General features: G+C 41.5%; 1 protein-coding gene across 1 annotated transcript; it reads left to right on the top strand.

Annotated features, from left to right (window-relative positions):
* Nucleotides 1-69: 69 nt before the first annotated feature.
* LOC133019652 (GDNF family receptor alpha-4-like) lies at nt 70-20,942 on the top strand. Its single transcript, XM_061086205.1, has 8 exons — nt 70-143; nt 11,546-11,812; nt 12,290-12,382; nt 12,474-12,843; nt 14,940-15,049; nt 15,575-15,709; nt 17,525-17,661; nt 20,672-20,942. The coding sequence occupies exons 1-8, from the start codon at nt 89-91 to the stop codon at nt 20,870-20,872; spliced, it is 1,368 nt and encodes a 455-aa protein (XP_060942188.1). The 5' UTR covers nt 70-88; the 3' UTR covers nt 20,873-20,942.
* Nucleotides 20,943-23,435: the final 2,493 nt, after the last annotated feature.

Raw genomic sequence — 23,435 nt, 5'->3', positions numbered from 1 at the left:
GCAGGAGGAGGCGTCTGGATGTGGCAGGAGACGGGTCACTGAGCTGCAGCGAGCCCGTGTGCGAGTTTCCCCACCGTCCAACTCTCCAATGTCACCGGACAGGATGCTGATCATTGGACTTCTGCTCCACGTCTTCTCTCATGGTGAGCGACACCTCTCTCTTACGCACCGTTTAGATGCAGAATGTAAAACCCCATCGCTGTGGTTAGTCTGATAATATGTGTGTGGTTCAGATTGTGTTATATTTTACAGAATGAGATGTTGAAGAAGAATCCATTCATGTCTGCAAGAGGTTCTCATGCATGTCCTTACCTGGATTGTGACAACCCCAAACCCACATGCACATGAGGATTTCACTTTATATCTTTGGAAATAACTTAATTATGAGAAGACAATTGCCAAATTTTTATAAGAAAGAAAACATATTTTTGTTTTTTTTTTAAGCATAAAACAGACATTTATTTTACATTTAGTGATATTCTCAGTTTCATATTTTCTTCCTACCCTATACCAGGTTTGGGGGGAACTTTTGAGATCCCCCTCAAAATACCAGTACAGACCTCCATATAAAAACCAGTCTGACCTTCATAATCTTAGAAGCAGCATTAGATTTTACATGTGGATGACATCATGGGTTCAGGTCCGTGATTTCTGCCTTGGACGCGTTCCAGGGAGAGCTGTTCATCTCCCAAATATTGATTAGACTGTCCCTGCAGATCATGGAAATATCACACAGGAATATAGTTCAACTAAAGCGCTGCTGTGCTTTATGTGAAAGCATGTTGGCTTTACTGCCTCTGTAAATCATGGAGATTTTACATAAAATGTGCATTAAGGGATTAATGGGATGAGGAATTTAATATGAAAGCAAACATTTATAACTTCATGGCACCAGCATGACTGACTGGTTTGTAGCGTCGGTGAGGATTGGCCCTAAGGAAAGGCAATGAAATACCTGTGTGTGTGTGTTTTGACATTACAGTGCGTGATTACATGAATGGTACACACACCAGCTCCTGCATGAGTTATTGTAATTAAAGTCAATAATAGTGACTGGGGCTTGATAAGAAATGTCCCAGCGGAGCATGTAAAGCTTGTCGATAGGTGGTTATTGATATTAAATTATGTCGTTTGTGATCACAAGCGTTTATCAATGCCGGAGCCGGAGCAGAGAATCTTTTGCCCATTTATGGATTTGACTGCATGTGTTGTCTACAGGTCGTGTATCCCTGTCCACTGTGAACACATATGGAAAAAGAAAACACCTCCTGTGCTCTTTAATGCAGAAATACACATTGATACTGTGAGTTGTTTTACTGCAGCCGGAAGAATTTAGATAATACCCGAATATACTGAGATAAGAATAGTATCAAAAAGTGACGCATTGGATTCATGTGAATGTCAAAGCTTTCAGGTCCCCGGTATCTCACCAGATCCACCTGTCAGACTCTCAGGTGAAATCACACGGAGAGAAACACTGTCAGGTGCCATTTAACTGAGATCTGAGTCATTACAGATGCAAATGAGAGGAGTCTGCCATCATGTGGAATCCTGCCATTATCCCCGATTGCAGAAGAAATGATAGGACTTCAATTTAGTTTTATTGACACCATTAGAGAAAAGTGAAATCTGTGCGTCACCTTTCATCTCATACAAATGCTGCTCTGTATCTGCACTGCACTTTAACAATCTAATCATAGACTCGGTCTAATATACATTCCCTGTCTAAGTCGATAGGTAATGTATAAATAGCCCCTCTGAACTGTCACTTCATGCTATGTTATTTTTTGCCTTGTTATATATCTGGCCCTGTACAGCTCTGTGACCCAAACAATGGAGGTGGGGACTTCAGCTCTGCCAGTAGCTGTCACCACTGACGCCCCAAAGCTCAGAGCTAAAATCCACCAGAGTCGTCAGTAATGTGTCAGGATCACTCGTCTGTCCCACGTCCAACCTAGAAAGGGAGTCCTAGAAACTGTGGTTTCCTCTGGCGCGAGTCAGTGATTTGATCCAATACTCAGTTACGCTCTGCCAGTTTTGCTTGTTGTTTACATGTGCTGTCTGCTTCTTTCTCCCCCTTAATCGCAATGAATAGAAAGACATCTCACATATAATGCGGGGGATCACTTTGAACGTGTCAGCATATCTCTCGAGATAAATCAATGGAAGGCTTGGTTATCGTTGAAGGACATTAAACGTGACTTTGCCCCTTCGCTGTGAGGCCCGTGTGGATTCCTGCTGAAGTCCCAGTGCAGACTGACTGATGACTGAGCGTCGCTATTTCTGGGAGCTGGTTTAATGGACGTGAATGAGCCGTAACACAGTTGTCGTGAATTAATTGGAGCTGATTTTCAGGCTTTGCGAAGTAGCACAGATGTTAAATGGACTAATGCCCACACGCTCGAGTGGTTTCTATTCAGAGTTTGATGATCTGATGACAGTTGCTCTTTGTGCACATATGTAGGTTCCTCCGAACTTCTCTATCTTTGCCACTGTGCCACAGACTCTTCTTCTTTCCCTCTTTCTGCTGAGCCATTGTCTCTCCTCTGTGCCTGTAATTTAGTTTTGTTTAGGGCGACAGCACACAAAGATTAAATTGGCAACCGGCCTATTGGACATCGCTTAGATAAAAACACAATAAAATACGCTTTCTCCAAATGCAATTACTTCTCTTATTTGATGTGTCACTTTAAAGAAATGATTTTAATTAAAACCCGCACACAGAGGGTAACTTTAACGTTGAAATGTGAATGACAACTGCTTCTCTGTTGCTTGAGTGACAACAGAACTCGTTATCAGGCTCACTGCATTAGAACCTGGAAGTTTCCCAAATGTTATATATTTCGTTTTATCATTTATGATAAAACGAAATATAAAACATTTGTGTGCTCTGAATCTCCATTGTCACTTTTACATGCTCTGTGGCACATAAAACGAACCCACAGCCTGATAAAAGACCGTCCATAGAATAATTCTGTACAAGGATTTCTGTGGCAAATCGTAATCTGGGGCTGCAGCAGGAGGAAGGATCATCCTGAAATATTGACACAGCTCCAGACGCCCTGACTGGCTGATGCAGCACCTGATGCAAGTATGCATTTACCTGGAGCACCGTGGAGGGAAGCTGCCTGCATGATCCAGTGCAACAGCTCGTTGAACTTGACCTTATACCTCCCACTCAATGCTATGATTAACTGTACATTTCAAAATATGAAACAATGATTCTTTTACACACTGTGTTGTCACCTGGGTGATTTGACCCTTAACTCATGGTCGTTGATTTGAATGTTTATAAGCAAAATTACACAAAATCTATTAAATATTCATCTATAAAACCTGGTGGAAGGACATGGTATGCCTCAGGGAAAAACCTTCTTCAACGTTCTTTCACGTTGCGAAATAGAAACAACATTTTCAACATTTTCACTGTTTCCCCAAAGAATAATTCATGAAGCTTGATGACATATTTAAGAACCTGATATCTGTGAGTGTGTGAAATTTGGTGCCGTTTGATTCAATCCATGGGGACTGTTGGGTTTTGGTGGAGATAAGCCCTCTACTTAGGCAACACTACAGCATGCTTTTGAAACTACTCTGAACAGTTTTGGCTCTGTATCATTTCTAATCCCTGTCCATTGCAACATGCCTGAAAACGCAGATCAAGTCACCACAATGGCACATTGGCATTCGTGCACCGCTGTACACAGGAGGTCTTCGGTTGTTAGCTGCAGAATTCTCTCAGATAGTTTGAATAACAGCTCCTGTCCGACTTATATAAGCAGAGTTTAAGCACAACAGCTGTTATCAAAGACAACAGGGTCAGCATCACTTGTAGCTAGTTATCCATTGTTGTGTTCTACACATGGTGGCCGAGGCTAATGCTGACTGTTTTCTCTCGGAAGGTGATCATGTGATCAGCGAGCAGTTGTGAGTGTCCACGTCATTGTTTCCAAACATCTCTGTTTCTGCTTGTCCAGACCATAACGCTGCTCTGGAGTTTTCAAACTAATCTTTTCTTTAGTTCTAGTGTCTCTAATCTCCAGAGTAGTGTGGTCGCAGGCATATCCATAGCAGAGCAGAAACGTAGTTGTGTGGATGTAACCTTGGTGCCATTAAGTTATTAAACTAAATACTCTGTTGCCATCCCAACTGTTTGTATAATAATGAGAATGGTGGCCCCTTCTTTTGCTTATTCCTCATTGAGTCGCCTCTGTGGGGTGAACGGCTGATTTGAGGCAGAACAACTGTACTGTACTTTTCTAAGCCGCAGTCACACAGAGATCCAGCCTTGTTAGTTCATACAAATTGAGGAGCAAACAGAAGGTGTAATTTTCCCTTGGATGAGGCACTTCCGGGCAATTTTGGTTGAACCTTTGTTACATAAAAAAATCATTTTAGCGGCACCTCAGCCTGTGTTGTATGATTAAATCAAATTGGAGCCTTCTGTGGAGGCAGGGTCTTGTCAGGGGGTGGAAAGTCCAGTTGTTTTGTGCGTCGGGCTTTGTACAGGATATTTCTATTCTCCTGGTTATTGAGTGAGACTCTAGGTGTGTTCTTCACTCACACATGAAGTGTTATTGCTGTCATCAGTGCTGTCCTGATGTGATTGTCTGGAGGAACCCACAGGCGATAAGAAAGATGCGGAGGAGATGCAGTATGGAGAGATTTTAGAGGAGAATAATGAAATGCAGCAGGTGCGGCACCCTGAGGGGATTCAGAAGGAAGGGGTGGCAAAGATGAGAGCAGAAAAGGGTTAGAGGTTTTATATAATATACCAGTGTTCAGTAATAATAACACATTATAATACAGAGAAACGTGGGGACATTTGTTTTATGTTCAATAATTGAATTTATGACATACTGCATAAATAAATATCCATCCATCCATTATCCATACCACTTTTCCTTTTGGGGTCATAGTAGGGGCGTGCACGGAGCCCATCACTGCTGACATTGGGGACGAGGTAAATATGACATTGTTGACAGCTGAGGTATTTGAAGGGATGTTTTATTCAATAAGTAGCTGCAGTTTAGGGACTGTTGTCATAAAAAATGAAACCTGAAAAATCGTCAAACTCAACAGCAGCCTTGAGAATAATATCAGTATTGGTTTAAACAGTGTGGGAGATAAGTACACTTCTCGAAACAGCTTTCCCTTTTCTTTAAAAAAAAAAAGAGCAGCACGACCGCACTTGCCCAGAGGCTGGGCTGCTTATGTTTAATGTTAATAGAAGTTTAAAGTCCAGATAGCAGATTGGTGGAAAGTGCATCATGTAGAGCAGGAACGACGGAGTCACAGAAAACCCACACAAGGTTTATTCAGAGGTGATTGTGTCGTCCCTGCGGAAACATTTCTGTCCACAGACACACAACAGGCCATGAAGCTTGTTTCAGTGCACAATGGAAACCTGGAGTGTTCCTCACAAAACTGAAGCTCATTTCCAAACCCTCCGTCAAAGATCCCTGATAATCACTCGTGGCACAAGATGGTTCTGAGTTTTGTTAATCCAGCTCTACTCTGCCCAATAAAGGCATTTTTTTATTTTTGGAATGTGATGGGGTCAGCCACTTATACTGATATTTTTCTGTATTGTGTATTTTTAGGCTTGAACCCAATCTTCCGGTTACTATTGTTTACAAACACCTCCCTTCCATTAGCCATCTGTCCAACTTTTTTAATAAATATGTATATTGAATGAAGTAGCTTAAATCAAAATTAAAATAAGTGTTTTGGCAGGAAAGTCTTTATCTCGTTTGATTTACTAACATGTGCTCTATTGTCTCGCAGCTCTATTTTGTTTACCCAGAGTTTTCCTAGTTTGGTCTCTTAAGGCCAATTAGTGTGTTTACTTGCACAGTAACCTTGATTTAACTGCACAGTATTTTGATTATGTTTGTGTATTTGGTTAATGAGGAAGCACATTTAAACAACACATTGCATCTACACCAACCAGGGTGAAATTAGGATTTAAAATATGCTGGTTATCATAGGTCACTTCTGTCACTTGTCAACCATCCATTTAGGGTTAGAGGGGGGCGGGGTTTAAGCCAGTCCCAGCTGACATTGGGCGAGAGGTACACATGGAAAGGTTGCAGTCTGCTTCGGATGGTGGGAGGGAGGAAAAACACGCAAACATATGGAGAACATGCAAACATTATTGTGAGTGGACATTATTGTGAGTCCAGACTTTTGAGTCATCAAACCTACAAGTTTATTGTCATTCCAGCCATGAAATATTTTTTTAATTAGAGCTGCAACACGATTATTACTTTCATCACCAGTTAAGCTGCGGCGTATTTTCTTGATTAAGTGATGAATTGTTTGGGTTATAAAATGTAAGATAATAGATATACAGCAAGAATGTCAATTTCCTAAAGTTGATTTAGCATCAGACACTGACCTGAATACTTTAAATGTTTATTTTCCTAAAGTGAATGACTGAAAATCATTTTTATAAATAATTGTTTGATGTTGATGACTTCCACCAACAAGGTGGTTATCTCCTCTCTCCGTTTAATTGTTGGTTAGACTGTTTGTTTGTATGCGAGAATACACAAAAACTACTGGACGGATTATTACCAAACTTGGTTGAAGGATGTGTTATGGGTCAGAGAAGAACCTATTACATTTTGATGGGAATCCAGGATTATTTTATTTCACTTTCTGCAACATTACTGGATAGGGCATTCATTTTACATTTTCATTGATTTATCAGCGAATAATTCATGAATCTTGATGAAAATATCATTACCGTAGCTTGTTTGAATTTAAGGGGAGAGGTCTATACACAGTTTAATTACATTCGTATTTTTCTATATTTCTATATATTTTTATTAGGACTGGGCAAGTTAACTAGTTAATTTCGAGTTAACTCATCACTTATTTAACTCAGACGATTATTTTATCTCGCATTAACTCAACTATTGTTTTATTGTGAAAGTCAGGCTTTTATTTTGTGAAAGTCTGTTGCTGACTGCTGCGGAACCGGAAAAAAGAAAATAATTGGCGGATAAACAACCATGGATAAGGGTACGGAGCTTTTACATGGCCATTTTCATTTTAAAGTTCTTCCAGACGGCGGAGTTGACAGAACCAAAGTTATTTGTAGCCACTGCCAAGGTGAATTTTCTTATCACCGGAGTAATTCCAGTCTAAAATATCACCTAAACGCAAAACACACAGTTGATATCAGCAAATCACTCAACGAAACAGCGAGCGGAGCGAGGCTTCGGCAGACTACGTTAGACGCAGGGAGGAGTATAGATTTTTCATAACGAAGAGGATAACATTAATGCCCTGGCAGTGGCATTGAGCTTTAATTTTGTATTTGCTTTGATAACATTGTTAAGTTGAGATTTACACTGAATATTTTATTTAACTGCTACTGTATTAAATGCTGATGTTAAAAGTGTTTGCACAACAAATGTTATGGCACGTTCGTTCATATGGCAGAACATTGAAAATAAAATTGCGCTATACACTACTTTTTAATTCATTATTGGATTTTGTGTATACAAATGCGATTAATCTTGATTAATCAGGGAAATCATGCGATTAATCGCGATTAAAACTTTTAATCATTGCCCAGCCCTATTTTTTATATTTCTTACATTTAGGTATTGCATGTTAATTATTACTTGCTGATGTCTTTTTGACTCTTGCTGCTGTAATACTGCATATTTTCCCATTGTGGGTCTAATAATGGACCACCTTATCTCATCTTATCTTATCTAATCTTATCTTTTCTTATCTTATGCGCTCTACCATTCTCGCTAATTGTCTGTAATTTTCTTTGACCTGTGCTTGAACAATGAAGTGCACTCTGTAAAAAACTCAATCATGTTCCGATTAAGAGGACATCAGGCCTTTATGTGGAAAACCAGCGTGCACAAAGACCCACTCATTTATGCACAGTCCCACCAGGAAGCCCCTGAGGAGAATGAGTGTAACTAGTAACAGTTAGCATCGGCCTCACTCGCCGACTTGCTGCCCGCTTCCTCCTCAATCCTGTGACTTCCTTCCAAGAAGTCCCTTTTTGGTCACGATCCCCCCAACAGAACAGAGTCACCCTCTCCCGCCACGGTTTCTCCTCTTCTCCACTCAAATTACTCCCAAACAATAAGGATGCGCTGCTGCACATCCCACGCGAGACAGAGAACGGAAGAGAAATTTGCCGAACCACTTTTGCTCCCTGTGAATCTCAGTGTGCGGTTTGTCGTTTGTGGCTTTAACCTTCATCAGCTACGCCTCGCAAAATTCTATTAATCACCCCAGCGAGAAATCAATAGAGAGTGTATTATTGCTCATATATCACTGTTATTCATCTCCCGTTCGCACTTCTCTTCCATTTTCCTTTTGCTTTAAACACACACTCCTCAGACTAACCACTCAGTGAACCCGGACTTTAATTTGGTGCATCTCACAAAAACATAATGTGAACACTGTGCTTCTTTATCAGCATGATATTAAATAATGTTCAAGTTATGATAAATTAATATGACCTGTCTGCTGGACAAGATTGAACAGAGCCGCTCTGTACTTTGTATAGATTTTTGTTATCTCTCTCTCTCTCGCTCTCTCTCTCTCTCCCTCGCTCTCTCTCTCTCTCTCTCTTTCCCTCTGTGTTTGTGTGTGTGCAAACTAAAATTGCTGATAGTCTCTCTTTATCAAAGGTGGGCCAGGGGGAGCAAACACTGAGAAGGAATAATATTTAAATTATTCACTGCCCAAACAAGAGATATTCCATATGGTCTGTTTAAAATACAGCTAAGCATGTTGGGATATATATTACTTGTATGTAATTGTCAAGGTAGGATGATACACAGATAGACAGTTAATCATCACCTTTACATACCTCTGGGAGCTGTGACTGTGAATATGACTCATTGCTCTGTGTTTTTCTCCCCCCCCACACCTCTTGCCTATACGGAGTCACTGCGGTAGCCTCGGCAGGTTTGGTGCAGCGGTGATGAAGTGTAGCCTCTGTTTATGATATGTCTCGTGCCGAAGTGAGACACGGACCTCATGCGGAGCCGGAGATTGCAAAACATGCAGCAGCAGAATTGGATTGCAGCTGCGCTTTGTGCCGCCAGTCAGCAGGAGCTTAATCGAAGTGTGCGACTGATCAAACACAATACTCTGTGTGTGTGTGTGTGTGTGTGTGTGTGTGTGTGTGTGTGTGTGTGTGTGTGTGTGTGTGTGTGTGTGTGTGTGTGTGTGTGTGTGTGTGTGTGTGTGTGTGTGTGTGTGTGTGTGTGAATTTGTGATGCACGGTGTATGCTAATGCACTGATGCAGAAGTCCGTGTGAAGATAAAGTAGGGACATATATTTGATGACTGGCAAGTTCAAACACTTGTTCTGTGAGACAGGATATGTCATAAAAAGTGTGTTTGTATCGTCTCCTCTGGAAGACATGTGGGTGTAAACTTTAATTGCAGGGGACAATTACATATCCCATTCGAGAGAATTAATTTCCTGAAATGTTCCGTCAGAATGCATTCTTCCACCATTTTGTTTCTTTCACTTCCAGACATTCTAGACAGAACGCTTAATCAAACCACTCTTAATGCTTAATGACACTACAGATTTCATACGGAAAAATAGATTAGTTCAGGAGGAAATGTAGCTGCTGATATGCACTCAACGACCCTTATATAAGGCAATGGGATGAAGCTCGTGTTTTAAATACATATACGGCTGATGTTATTTTAAAGTATCTTCAAGCAGCATATTTTCTAGGTACAACTTGCTGATGCACCATTTAAAAAAAATGTCTGCCTCAGACTATTTGTTCGAGACAACTTGCGGGGGAAAACATCCTCATAATTGACTTTCAGTCACTGTCTGAAAACAAAATTGGAAGCGAAAAAATATCAGTTGTTTTTTTTGTTCGGGGGAAAAAGACAAACAATGCTGAATAAATTGGTTGGCTGCAGGACGCGTTCTGCCCGCAGCTGTTCATGTGTCCTTTTACAATAACAACAGCCATGAGTACGTCTTTGTAGGTACTTAGTGTGTCCCATCGGAAATGTTCAAACGCCACAGCACTATTTTTACATTACATATCTGTTATAATGTTCTCGTCTCAATTTCGTTTGTCTGGTAGTTTGCAGGATAACGCAAGAACAACCTAATAGATAACCATGAAAATAGTTAAGATCAGGGCGAGGATCTGAGATTTTAATTGTCTTACTTTAAAATTGCAGAATTTTTCAACATTTTACTTGGTTTCTCATTGAATAATTCATGGATATTGATTAAAACAATCAGATATTTTTAGGGGACAGATATTCATGAGTGTTGGGGAAATTTGGTGCAGATCCAAACAGGATAGAGTGAATTCAGATGTGGTGTGATAATGGGACTGTGGAGCCTTGGTGGAGGTAGGAACTTTACTGATTGACATCCTAGTTCTGCATATTTTACATTGCAACCAATGTCATATCATGGTTTTTAGATTTGTGACTGCATATTGACTACTATATTTATTTCAGTGGCACGAAGGTACCTCAGCATTTGCTTGAGAAAGTTAATCCCTCTGTGAACATCATATCCTTGATGTTATAGCCGGTGTTACAGGGGAAATTCTGCCTGGTTGGGGATTCAGGTTCTTTGAGCAGAATCCAAGACTAAAGATCTAACTTCCATTTTCACAACATCCCCATTTCGTCGTCCTTTATTTCCTGCCTTGCTTTATGAAAGCACTGTTGTTAGGCAGCTGACTCTCCGGCGTTTCTACGAAGCACTCGCACAGACCAAACAAAGGAGATTTGACCGGAAGGTGCCACAGATCCATAAAATGTGTTTGACTTCAGGAGAGCATGTGTTGATCTCACTGATAGGAGAGCATTGTGCTGTGAGAGTTGAGGGATGAGGCAAACGTGTAGATCACAGCCCCCTTTGACACATTGACAGAAATGTGACACCCGGGTGAACATGTTAATTTTGCAAGAGCGCCTCAGTTTCAGTGCATTAGTGACGCTCGAACATGACGCACCGAGGGGGAAGAAAGGCAACTCTTCTACTGGCAATGAGTAAAAAGCTTATATCCTCTAATTGGGGTGTAAAAGAGGGACAGTATATGTTGTGATTTTGCACAGTGACGTGACTTGTAGCTGCTACACAGAAAAAAATATAGTGCATCCACAGAAACTGTACACCTGTGTACATAACAGCATTAGGAGAGAGGTCAACTAGGAGTCCCAGAGAAGATGATGGGATCATTATGATATAATTACAACCCATAACACAACCCTATAGTGTTGTTAAATCATCCGAGAGGCTCCTGTGTTTCTGCGAGGAGCATTAAGGTTTCGCCCACGTTGCTGCTCTTATTACACTTGTGTGTTTTCAATTTAATCTTCCTCGTTGGATATTATGGAAGCCTGTAGTGCAGTGGAGCATCTGCAGAGCACAATGTAATTACACCCTGTTTAGAGTAAGGACTAACACTGGATGAATCACGCGCGTAATACAGCAACACACCTGTTGGCAGTGTTTACAAGCGGCTGCTCTGTCCACTGACCGTATCAACCTCTCCTTCAGGTAGCGTTCCAGTATCTGCATCCTTTGATTGTCTGGTGGCGGAGCAGGGCTGCATTCAAGAGCACTCCTGCATGGTTCTGTACCGGCTGTTGGAGTACTGTGCGGCCGAGGAGGCTGTGTCGCCGCTCGGACCGAACGCCCGCCTGGAGTGCCTGGAGGCCCAGAACTCTGTGCAGCGGTACCGCCCCCTTCAAGTCTGCAAGTGTCAGCGCGGCTCTCGCAGGGAGGAGCACTGCCTCAAGGTCTACTGGACCGTGAGGTTTGCAGGTGGGTTTAAACACTTGCATGTGGGTGTGGTACTTTTTTTTTTCTTCAGGTCCAGTGTGTAAGATTTTGGTAAAATGGATGTATAAGCAGAAATTGAATATAAAATAATCCCAGTTATGTTTTCACTGGTGTGTTTCATCTAACTTTGACGAATTGTTGTTGTCTTTACCCTAGAATGGGGCTTTTATATTTGAATACTTTATACTAACACTGGGATTTAGTCCTCTCTACAGAAGCGGCCACGTGTTTTACAGCAGCCTAGACTGGACAAACTAAACCTTTTTTTTGTTTTTATGACAACTGAAGGCTTCCACAGTTTTTTTTTTCATGTTTAAAAGGGGAGGGAGAGATCAGCGGTGTTCAGCTGTGAAATGCAACCTTGCCACTAGATGTCCCTAATTTCCACACACTGAACCTTTAATTCTCAGCTGCACAGTTCATGTGATAATTCTCTTCACTGTGATTTGTTTTTCGCAGCATACGATGAGTATGAGGTGTCTCCATATGAAGAACTGGAGTTGAATCTGGTGAGAAACATTGAGATGTCGCGCATGGCCTCAATCATGGCAGGTAGAGTCCCCCTCTTACTTTGTGTGGCAAAAAAATAAGATATATTTCAAGACATTTTTTGCAACTGAGTCCCCTTTCTGAAATCCCCCAGCTTCCACCCTTTCTGTGGACGGCCAGAACCAGTGTCTGAAGGCAGCTCAGGACTGTGGCCTGTATGAAAAGTGTGGCTCCCTGCGGTCCGAATATGTCGTGGCCTGCACCAAGCGAGCTGTGGCCTCTGAGAACAACTGCAACCGCCAGAAATGCCACAAAGCCCTGCGGCGCTTCCTGGAGCGCGTACCGGAGGAGTACAGCCTGGCTCTGCTCTTCTGTCCCTGCTCCGACACTCTGTGTGGGGAGCGCCGGAGGAAAACCATCGTCCCGTCGTGTTCCTATGAGGAGAATGTGAAAGGGGAGGAAAGGGCGGGCAAGCCGAACTGCCTCAGCCTGCAGAACTATTGCTCCAGAGACGAGCTGTGTAGGTAAGTACATCAAGTACCTCACGTACAATACAGGACATTAGAAATGCAGATTCAAATATGTGTACTGCAAATACCACAAAGAATGATTTAGCGTGTCCCCAGTCAAAGCAGCCTAAAGAACAGTAACAAAGGCTCCACGCAGCAGTGTTATTAGCATGTTCCTATTCCATTTCATTCATTTAAAGCCACAGCTTATGATTATCCAGCAGTGATGAACCTGCTGATTATTTTCTGAGTCCAAAGATATTCACTTTACTGAAAAAGGACCCAGGAAAGAAGTAAATCCTCATATTCAAGAAGCAAATAACACGTAAGATAATAACGGTCTTGTCTATTTGTAAATGTTACAGAGACTATTAATGACAAGAAACAAAAACAGCTACGAATGTCAGGAAAAATTCTCTTTCTGCTTTATTAGTAACAGATTTGAAACAAGAGAGTGAGGAACACTAACTGCCGTTGACACGAGCTTCTTCTGTTCCACACGTATGGTTAACATGTGTTCAGGCAAATGTGGGAACGGCACAGAAACATTTGTCACCTTCTCACAGCTCAACGTGTGCAGTGCTCTATTTTCTTCAGGTTATTGACTGTAATGTCTGAGTGATTCATATGTGTTTTTCATGGTTTGCGCCTCTTTTTAACCCGAGCTTCAGGCATCAGAGGTCTAATTGACACCGGAGATTCCATGTTTTTTCAATTGTACGATTTCGTCCCCACTGCTTTTTGAAATCATAATTTGTCATCACACACAATAACATAATCATATCTGTGCTCCAGTTCAAAGTAATTAAGTTAGCAGCCCAGTTTAAGGAGGGTGGTCTGTGTGGATGTGTAGTAAATGCTTTGTTATTATAGAGCAATTTTCAAAGTCAAAGCCAAATTTATTGTCAATTCTGCCCTAAGTACAGGACATGGACAGGATTGAAATGCCAAGTAGACAGAACATATAAGTACACATAATAACTACTCAAAACATAGTACACAGTACAACATAGTATACACATAGTATGCAGTCATATATTTTATACTTCTTTCATTCATACACGGCCGGAAAAGTCGTCAGGGGCAATTTGGGATCAGTATTTGGCGATAGAAATGAGGGAGACATGGGAATGACAGTGGACCATCCGCTGTGTCCCCTGTGCCACAGCCCCCCAGTAGTTTATCAGGTATATTGTACCTGCATGTTACTGCAGCCAGCCACACAACTTTACATGCTACAGGTTTTGAGTTCAGGTTGCAGAATTATCATGTTTGTAGTCTGTGGATCGTGTCCAGCAATCCAGAGCAATCCAGAGCAATCCAGACTGCTGAGGCTATAGTCACCAGCTACGAGCCGGATTAATTAGTGTGACGTCACTGTGGTTAACAAGCGGCGGCAAAACATCACAGACGTGTCTAGCATCGTTAAAGTTGTTTCTTCGGTTGTTTCTATTTAGTCACATTTTTGGGAAGTGATGTTAGATGCTGTTATCATTGGGCTGACTAACATGTGCTAGGACTTTCTAAAGGAGATGGTGAGTGTTAGAACTTATATTTTATACTGAATATTTTCATATAACATTTTTTGTCTCTAGATCATTAAAAGAGAGCCTAATGTTCGCACATCTACTTTTAAAATATAGAGATTGTAATCCTCTTAGAATTACTCTATGATTATTGTATTGTAATGTAATAATATTATAAGACTTTTAAGTGTTTGACCCCCCTGGAAGCGGAATGTTTTTGATTAGTTAGATGACGTTGGCGGGCTGGAAAATAAACTGAAGTCTTGCCGATGTTTTGATAAAATAACACATGGTTTTAATGCGAGTGCCCATCAGCCATCTTTTGTCTCTGTCTTGCATTCTGCACTCTTGCACTGTGGAGTGTGTTGTTTTGTTTTAGCTCGACCCCAAATCCCAAAATGAAATTGTCAAAACACTCTAAAATGCACTGTTGCTCTCTGCTGACATGAAAAAACAGTTTTCTCCTCTGTGTGTGTGTGTGTCTGTGTGTGTGTGCGTGTGTCTATGTGTGTCTATGTGTGTGTGTGTGTGTGTGTGTGTGTGTGTGTGTGTGTGTGTGTGTGTGTGTGTGTGTGTGTGTTGCAGATCACGGTTTGCTGATTTCCAACACAACTGCCAGCCCTCCACTCAGTCTGCCTCTGGCTGTATGCGAGAGAGCAGAGCCATGTGCTTGAAGGCCTACGCTGGACTCATAGGTGAGATGGAGAAAGCAAAAAGAAAGAAAAAGAAGAGAATGAAAGAGGGAATAGTTCAAAGAAAAACAGACTGAGAGCTACACGAAGGACTCATTACTGGAAAATAACCGTTGGAGTCTAACTGATATTTGGCTTATATCATTCTCATTTTGTTGGGTTGATAAATGCTCGACTGGCAAAAGCTGCTGCTCTGGGAATCCAGTCAGCATCACTTTAAAAAACTTGATTTAAAAATCGCATTTCCAGCAGACCATGATGTAATGGAATTATGATCCAGGTGATATGATTTCCTTTTGTTTCCGATACTGTCTAAAAAGTAATTTTGTGCAATTATCAGGTTAAAAAGCTGGAAAATTGGTGACAGCAGATCCCCAGGGAAACTAATACTGTTAGCAGACTGCTTTTTATACCTTCCACCAGGGTGTGGGCTGAAAATTAAAATCCTCCTCCTGAGGGGAAATATTGCTTTGAAAGGTTTTTAGAGTTGAACCTGTAATATGGCTTTTGTCTTCTTTCTTCAACCAGGAACCATCATGACTCCCAACTACGTGAGCAACAGCAGCACGGAAGTGTCCCAGTGGTGCACGTGTGACGGCAGTGGGAACGAATGGCAGGGCTGTCAGCGCATCCTGCACATGTTCAGTAACAACCTATGTCTGCGTGAGTGAAACTTCACCAGGTCACCACTGTCCCTGCTGAGTCACAGCGATGAGGGCTAACCGTTCCAGCTCGAAGGGGGTTGAGGCTCTGCAGGAAATATGAGCAGCTTGTAATGTAGATGCTGTTAATGTCCATGTGGACAAGGAGTGTTTCAAGCGAATAAATCCTTAACCTCCTGGATGTTTCAACCACAGCAAACAGAATGGTAACAGATGTGAAGCTTTTTCACCCTATTGCTCTTTCGTCTGCCGGGAAATGATTCCAAAATATAAAATTTGATGAAGTGATGACGCTGTTAACCCACGGATGTACTCTAAAAAACCTGGGGCACGTTCAACCTCCAAATGTTATGTCCCATTTTGCAGCGTTTTCTGTTGTCAGTGTGCAACGGGCTTTGAGGTACGTTGTCTTTCGTTACCCATCAGCAGCAACGTGTATCTAAACCCTCCCGTATAAGAAAGGTATTGCACATGATGGATTGTAACATTTACTACAAATGTAACAGCTTGTGCTTGGTGTTGACATCAGTTACTGATGATGTAACATCAAGCATATTTGAACATTTTATATAACACGTATTTAAGCTGATGTCATCTACCTCCGAGATTTCTTCCAGACTGTGGCCAAGTTTGAAATACTCAGCTGCCATTGTGGCAAAGCTTGTGTATCGCACCATTTACATTTAAATGTTTTGCTATGTTTCTCACTGGATAATTGGATGAGTGGATTTGAGGATTATATATTTGTATTGAAGTATTCTTTATACATTAATATGTTGATCAAGAGTCTTTAGTAGGGAAATTAACAATCTCAGTTTGATGTCAAAAATCTCACTGACTCTCACTCACAGGATTTCCTGTGTCGAAATAATGGCAAGGGAAATGTTACCTTTTTTCTGTCAAATGTGAGCACAGACTTAATTGATCTGGAGATGCTGTTCTATCTGAGCATTTTATAATGTGCATTAGTGCAGAATTCAAATGAGCTGGGTAATAATTGATTATTGAGAGGGCGAACCGTTGAACCATAATGTTTTCTTATAAATAAATTAATGGCAAGGGACATTCTCCCTTCTGCGTGGCTTCCTGCCAAATGTTAATGTGATTTCCAAGTTCTGTGGAGTCAACGAATCCTGTCACCAAATCTGATAAACAGAAAGTGATCTCTTGTTGAATTGTTGCCAAACCCACAGGGTTGGATAATGCACTCAAAGATACACCCTTGGAAGTATTGTTAAAAGTACTTGAATTAACAGCTGTTGTGTAACGGTATTTAATGTGTAACACTACAATAGTAAGAGGCCTGATTGGATCTTTTAATTGGGAGACAAGTCCAAATTGTGTGTGAACCAATCAGCAGATGACACGTTTGAAATCAACACTTCCTGAAAGTCTAGCTCTACAAACATAAGCTTGATAATAGGTACCGTAGATGACAGAAACCACATTTGAGGAAAATGTATTAAGCATTTTATTTTGGTCCATGTCCAACCCACTAACCTGGAGACGCTTGGTTTATGACCTATACTGCTGCAAGCCACCAGGGGGCCATCAAGACATGGTGGCCTCACTTTTTTGGGGAGCTTTAGATGGACGACAATCTATGGTATATATTGAAAATGCAGAAAGTGGAATCAGGGCTGTTTGAAACGTCCTTGGTTTTGTATGTGTCAGAAAACAAAGTGTTGGACACAAACAAGTTTTGACCTTGTGCCAAATGCTTAGAAAAAGTGTCGGCGATAATATTTTGGTGTTGCTCAAAAGATGAATAACGGTGTGATCCTATTGAAGATGACCCCCGCTGTTTCTGTTTCAGGCAACGCCATCAGCTCGATGGGAATCTCGGCGCCTCCCGCTGTGCAGAACACTCCTGTGCCAGCTTCTCAGCCCCCCCCACGTGTCTACCAGGAGAGGGTCCATGTCAGCGTTAACACTCTCCCAGGATTCACCAGCGTAAGTTCTCCCTTCACCTCCTGACGGTCTCTCTGCTAGCTGTAAACGATGGTTACACCTAAGAATCGCAGGGACTATAGAAGTGACTCGGGCAGAGCAGCTCCATGTATAACCTCCGATTATTACCCCCCCCCCCCTCCATCTCTCACTGTGGCTCAGGATTAGCCGTAGGTGTTTCCAGCATTAGATTCAACCCTTACTGTTAATATTCATGTATGCACACCCTTCTGCTCCATATACTCCATTTTTTTTCACCATTGTAATCCCTCTCATTCCACATTTCCTCCCGTCCCATCCCAAGATCCCTTATAGCACTGAATCCCCGCATAATGGAACCATATATACAGTTCATTCAAGGATGGGGCATTTGGGTTTCCTATTATGTAGCACTTTTTAGACTATGTCAGCAATAAATGTTTTATGTGATGAAAGAAACTTTCATGTGAAAGATCTTTTCAATTAATTTCAGGAAAGTCTCGAAAATGTCTATTTGGGGAACATGTAGTGGACATGGAGGAAACAGGAGGGGGGACGAAAGAACAAGTGCTCTGCTCTAGTTTTGATGCCAGTGATATGTCAAGGCCGATTTGAATAGACTTTAGAAAATGAAAACTCAGGCCTAAGCCAAGGTATGAGGTAAAGGCTGAGCCTCTTTCAAGCCCGTTCACCCTCGAACCATCCTTCCTTTCTGTGTTTGAGAGGAGCCTCAGTTATAGTGGGAGGAATATAGGGAATGAGAGTTTACTGAAATAGGATGCGACCATCCTATTTCCCATATACAGTGAGTAAACACACCGGAGATAGAATTTGGGTTCAGTATTTTTCCGGTGAAATAGAGAGTCTTTTCCTCCAATGATATAATGTTCGAACAAGGACGTTCATTTACTCGGTGTAATACCATAATGACATTACAGTGGAAACTAAATGAACAGTAATTTTCTCCATTCAAATGGAAACACTACTATTTTTCTCTTTACCTTATTCAAAAGACATTATAGAATACAACAGCAAAATTGGCAACAGGCCTACGTCAGACCACACCTGTCTACAGACCGGTCACTGTCCAGGAGATGTAGCACAGCCCACCTACATGATGACGACATGATCCACTCTCAACATATATGTTAAATAGACTGTATTAATATTGCACTTTGTAGGCCTAACGGCCTCTCAAAGGACTATACAAAGTCACGTTCAGCCATTCAAACACACATTTATACAGTGCACATCACCAGTCACATTTTAACCATCAGGGTCAAGCTTTAGGGTTCAGCATTTTGCCCGAGGGCACGTCACAATGGGAACTGGAGGAGCCAGGGATCCAAGCCCTTCTGTTCTGGTTTGGGGACGACCTGCTCTATCTGCTGAGCCACAGCCGCCTCTGCATCAGGCTGAAAAACAGTATTCACACAGAAGAGTGTCGAGGGACTCACTCTGAATTCTAAGTTGAAAATGAGTTTAGCCAACATCTGGGCAGCACTGCAGCAACAGGCAGCTCATTGAGCATCATGTTTGTTAACAGTCAGTCGACCAGTTCTTTTATGAGCTTATATATTGACTGTTATTATACAAACGTCACACTTGATGAATTTCTCAAGGAATTGACCCGAGTTAATCGAAAGGGATCCTTAAATGGGTATTTGTCATAAGTGATAAAATGTCATGTTTTGGAGGAAGATGGTTAAAAGTCTTTACTTCTCATGATATAATTTTTACATTTGAAAATGTTTTTTTACACATTTAGCCTCTTGACACTGGTTACGTTACATAGCGTCCATCAAGAGTTTAGACTTTCAGGTGATGTTGAGTTTATAAAATACAAAATTCACTTTTCTTTCTTTCTTTCTTTTTTCTTTTTACCGATGTGCTCATAACGTACAGCATGTGCCTGCATCAATACAAAAAAAAACTACAAAAGGTACATACATGTTATTGCACATGCTCACTGTTTTCACGTGTGCCAGATAACATGTAACACAACAGCTGGGAGAACAGTATCAGTATCCAATGCTGCCAGCTGTTTGGAGTTTACAGTGGAGGTCAGGGAGGGTATTGACCTGTTTATACACAGTACAGGCTCCCCCCCACAGCTTTGATATCTGCAGCTGCTAATTTAACTTCACACGGAGCGACCCTCTGCTGTGGAGGGAGCGGATCAGATGGAACAGGCCAGTGTGTCCGGTGTCTCCTTGTGATCCTGATACACACTGGAAAGGTTTTTATACTGCGTCAGTATTTCTGTCAGCAGCAAACTAAACACACCATGTAGGTGACAGATTGATTTTAAGTCAGATAACTATATGTAGATTTTGAAGTGAAATCTGTATTTCTTTTGGCCGTGCATAGTTATTGTTTTTGTGTGTGTCAACATGATGGACCTAATTGAGATTCAAAACAGGTCTAAACGTGTGCGTCCTGAGATCCGATCCCTCAAACCCCCAATCAGAGGTGGTCTGGGACGCATGTGGCCACATCCGATTTGTTGTGAACACTGGTCACCACATAATGAGGGGTTCAAATCTTTTTTCACAGTAGACCTAGGAGCCGCTCACCCAAAACATTATTTGGTCTTTGCCAGCAGAAATGACGTTCTCGTTTATTTGCACGTATTTAGCAGGGAACTGAGATCACATGTGGTGACAGAAGACGTACTCATTACTCATTTCAATATCTGGTGTAAACACACAAACTTAGAACTCTCCACTTGTGATCTGATCTCTTAGGACAGATGTTAATACCAGGTCTGAAGCTAAGACTATTTTAAGTCTAAACTAATCCTAAGGACTTAAGTTGACGCTTCGGTGGAGGAGACGCAGACTTTTATTTTGTTTATCTTAGAATTGTTGGGCCTGGATTCTATTTGCATTTATGTCATGATTGGCTATAAGACGACTGAGCACAGTTTGTATTTGTTGTTGCAGGGTTTTTGTCCTTTTTTTTGTCTTTCTGTTGACTATCTTGTGATGTTGACTCCTTGATTGTAAATATCCCTCTTTCCCTGCTTCTACAGATGGAGGAGAGCGAGGGAGAGGAGCAGGTTGAGGAAGAGAGCGAGGAGTTCAATGTCATCCCGCCTTATTCTGAGAAGGACTCTAACACTGAATCGAGGGCCAGAGGGAGCCAGCGAGGGGAATCCAGTCGAGCAGCACCTGTCCTGCCCTTACTGATCCTGACCACACTCATCCTGGACTGGAATAGTTGGGGCTACTGAAGCCTCCATCTCATCCTCCGCTCATATTTTACACTCGCTACCGCTTTCAAATCCATCACAGCACTCAGAATGATCCGTAGAGGACATTGGTGAGGGAGAAATGGAAATGGTCTCTCTTAACTTTTCTCCTTCTTTCAGTTTCTCTTTAAAATAATTCTCATTCTGTTTCTCCTACCACTGCCTTCTCAAGTGTTGAAAGATACCATGTCGTCCTGCAGCATCTACTGTGTCCTTGCCCCAAAGCCCACGAAAGGAAGGGAACAATGTGAGCAGATAGTTGAGTGCATGGGTGAATTGAGAAGTGCTGTCTGGGCAAAATACTCCATCTAGAGCCTGCTTCACACTCAAAGTGCATCCCCTCTTTTAACAAGAAGCACATCGCCCAAGGCCAGAATCCACTATATGTGCTCCCAAACCCATAACCAGTCTACTCCTCTGCAAGAGGACCTGAGCACGGCTTTTGATTTCTATTTCATGACTCATGTCCCAACCATTTCTCTGCTTCCCCTTCAGCTCTTTCCCTCCTTCACACTTTGGTTGACCAAGATCATCCCCTTTACAACAAGCTAATAAGAAACTGCACCGAACTTGCAGCTGCTTCGTAGAACAAAAACATTCAATAAAAGTTTAATGCGTTGTCACATTATGCATATTATGAGAGATCCTCTTCTGTCCCAACCTTTAGTTCTTTAACTTGGTGCACATAAAAGCAGAGTGCAACACTCTCTCCACTCTGCTTCTTTTGTTAACCCGCCACTTAGTATCGTTCCTACAGGGGTAAATGACTGAGAATTCCAACCACGGGCAAAATAACTGAGATCAAATTCTAGTCTAAAGTAGACGTGAAGTGCGGAGAAAAGCAACATAAGCAATTACAGCACAATTCAAATTGCTCAGCTTGCAGCGGAAGTCTGGAGTAAGGCTCAGGGGAGGAGATAGCCAATTTACTGCTGTCATACCCGCTCACTTTTTTATCCTTCGGAGTTGTGTTTTTAGGGCTCCTTTCCCATCTAGTGCTCTGGATGTTGTGAGAGCGAGATGTGGAGATAGGGACGGACACAGGAGGCCGTAAAGCCTGCTGGCTGCTCTGATCATTGAGCAGCACATTGAGCCATTATCTCTGCCTGAAGTATCTTTCGCTGATGTTAATGATTTTCTCTCTTATGGCTCATTTTCTTGTGAAATTGCGCAGCTGCAGGGATGTAGGTAAAGAGAAGTGTAGTAAAGTTTTTCTTTTTTAAAAAAAAAAAGATGGATAAACTTTCCTAATTTGAAGATAAGTTTGCAAGAAATAACCAGAGCTGCGTAAGGAAACTTTCCTTTTTTCCTTTTTCTTCAAAGCTGTTGTTGTGTGTAGTATTTACAGTGATGGTGATGCAGTCCGCTTGCCTTGCCGTCTCCTAACAGTAATGACCATTTCCAAAAAACATATCACTCAGGCAGAATGACCTTTCTACTTTTTATGCCCCCACCTCTGGACCGGACTTGTTTACATGATGTTTAATTGACACAAATACTGACGTGTTGATGGGGACTGAAAAGGCAGAAGGGCACTGCAGTTAGGAGTCATGCTTTTTCAAACGCAAGTCCACCCTCCACTCCACTTATTGCTCAAGCTTATTCTTAGTTGGACTAGAATGGATGCTGGTGAAGGTTACCAGACTTCTAGTGACTCTTACCCACTTCAGGGTAAAATGACACCATGCAGCTTTGTGGCCTCTCTCGTGCTGGGAGTTTAGCTGCAGGAGGTTAAGAAGTGGATGATGAAAAGGCCACTTAACAAGGCTCTGAAGTGTGACTGCCAGCTTAGGTATAGAAAATACCCTGCAATGCTAGAGACACATATTTGACTGGTACCCACATATATGACCAGAGCCAGACGACAGAAGATAAATAAAGATGCTACAAAAACATCAGCAATCACTGTGGTGCAGCGTCACTGAGGCTGCTGATTTCAATCCATTCAATTCAATTCAAATTAACAGCATCCAGGGGCAAATTTAGAATACTACATCCATTATATAAATCTGGCCTTTGTTTATATCTGTAAACTATGTAAAGTAGCATCAAACATGCCTTGTATAATTTTTTTTTTGATTGGTTAAGAAAAGAAAAACATTGTCCATACGCCACTGACATGAATGTGTGAATATCCCTAAACTTTTCTTTTTGTTTTTGTTTTTTGGTTGTATCTTGAAAATCCAGTTGAGAGAAAATGTCTAGTAAAGTTTCCCACGCTGACCTTGTTTTGAAGATGTATCCAACATGCCAAATAATGCTGAACACAATGTGTAATAACTGTGTAATTTTGTGACATAGCAGAAAGTGTGCCGGTTTGTTAAAAGAAGAATAAAGTTCACACTGGAAATTTCCACGTCTAACAGAAAAAAATGATTTACTTCAAATGACTGTTGTGAATGAAGTTTGAACATTTGAACATTTTACTCTTCTAGATTGCCATTGTAAAAACAATATCTGAACAGTAATTTTTTTAAATAAACACTAAACATACAGCTTTTTACTTTAGACTTAAATTTACTAATTACAACCCGCATGGCTCAGA

This window comes from Limanda limanda, chromosome 14, assembly GCF_963576545.1.
Source record: "Limanda limanda chromosome 14, fLimLim1.1, whole genome shotgun sequence".
NCBI lineage: Eukaryota > Metazoa > Chordata > Actinopteri > Pleuronectiformes > Pleuronectidae > Limanda > Limanda limanda.
The sequence above is the reverse complement of the archived record's forward strand: the minus strand, read 5'-3'. Positions and strand labels throughout refer to the sequence as shown.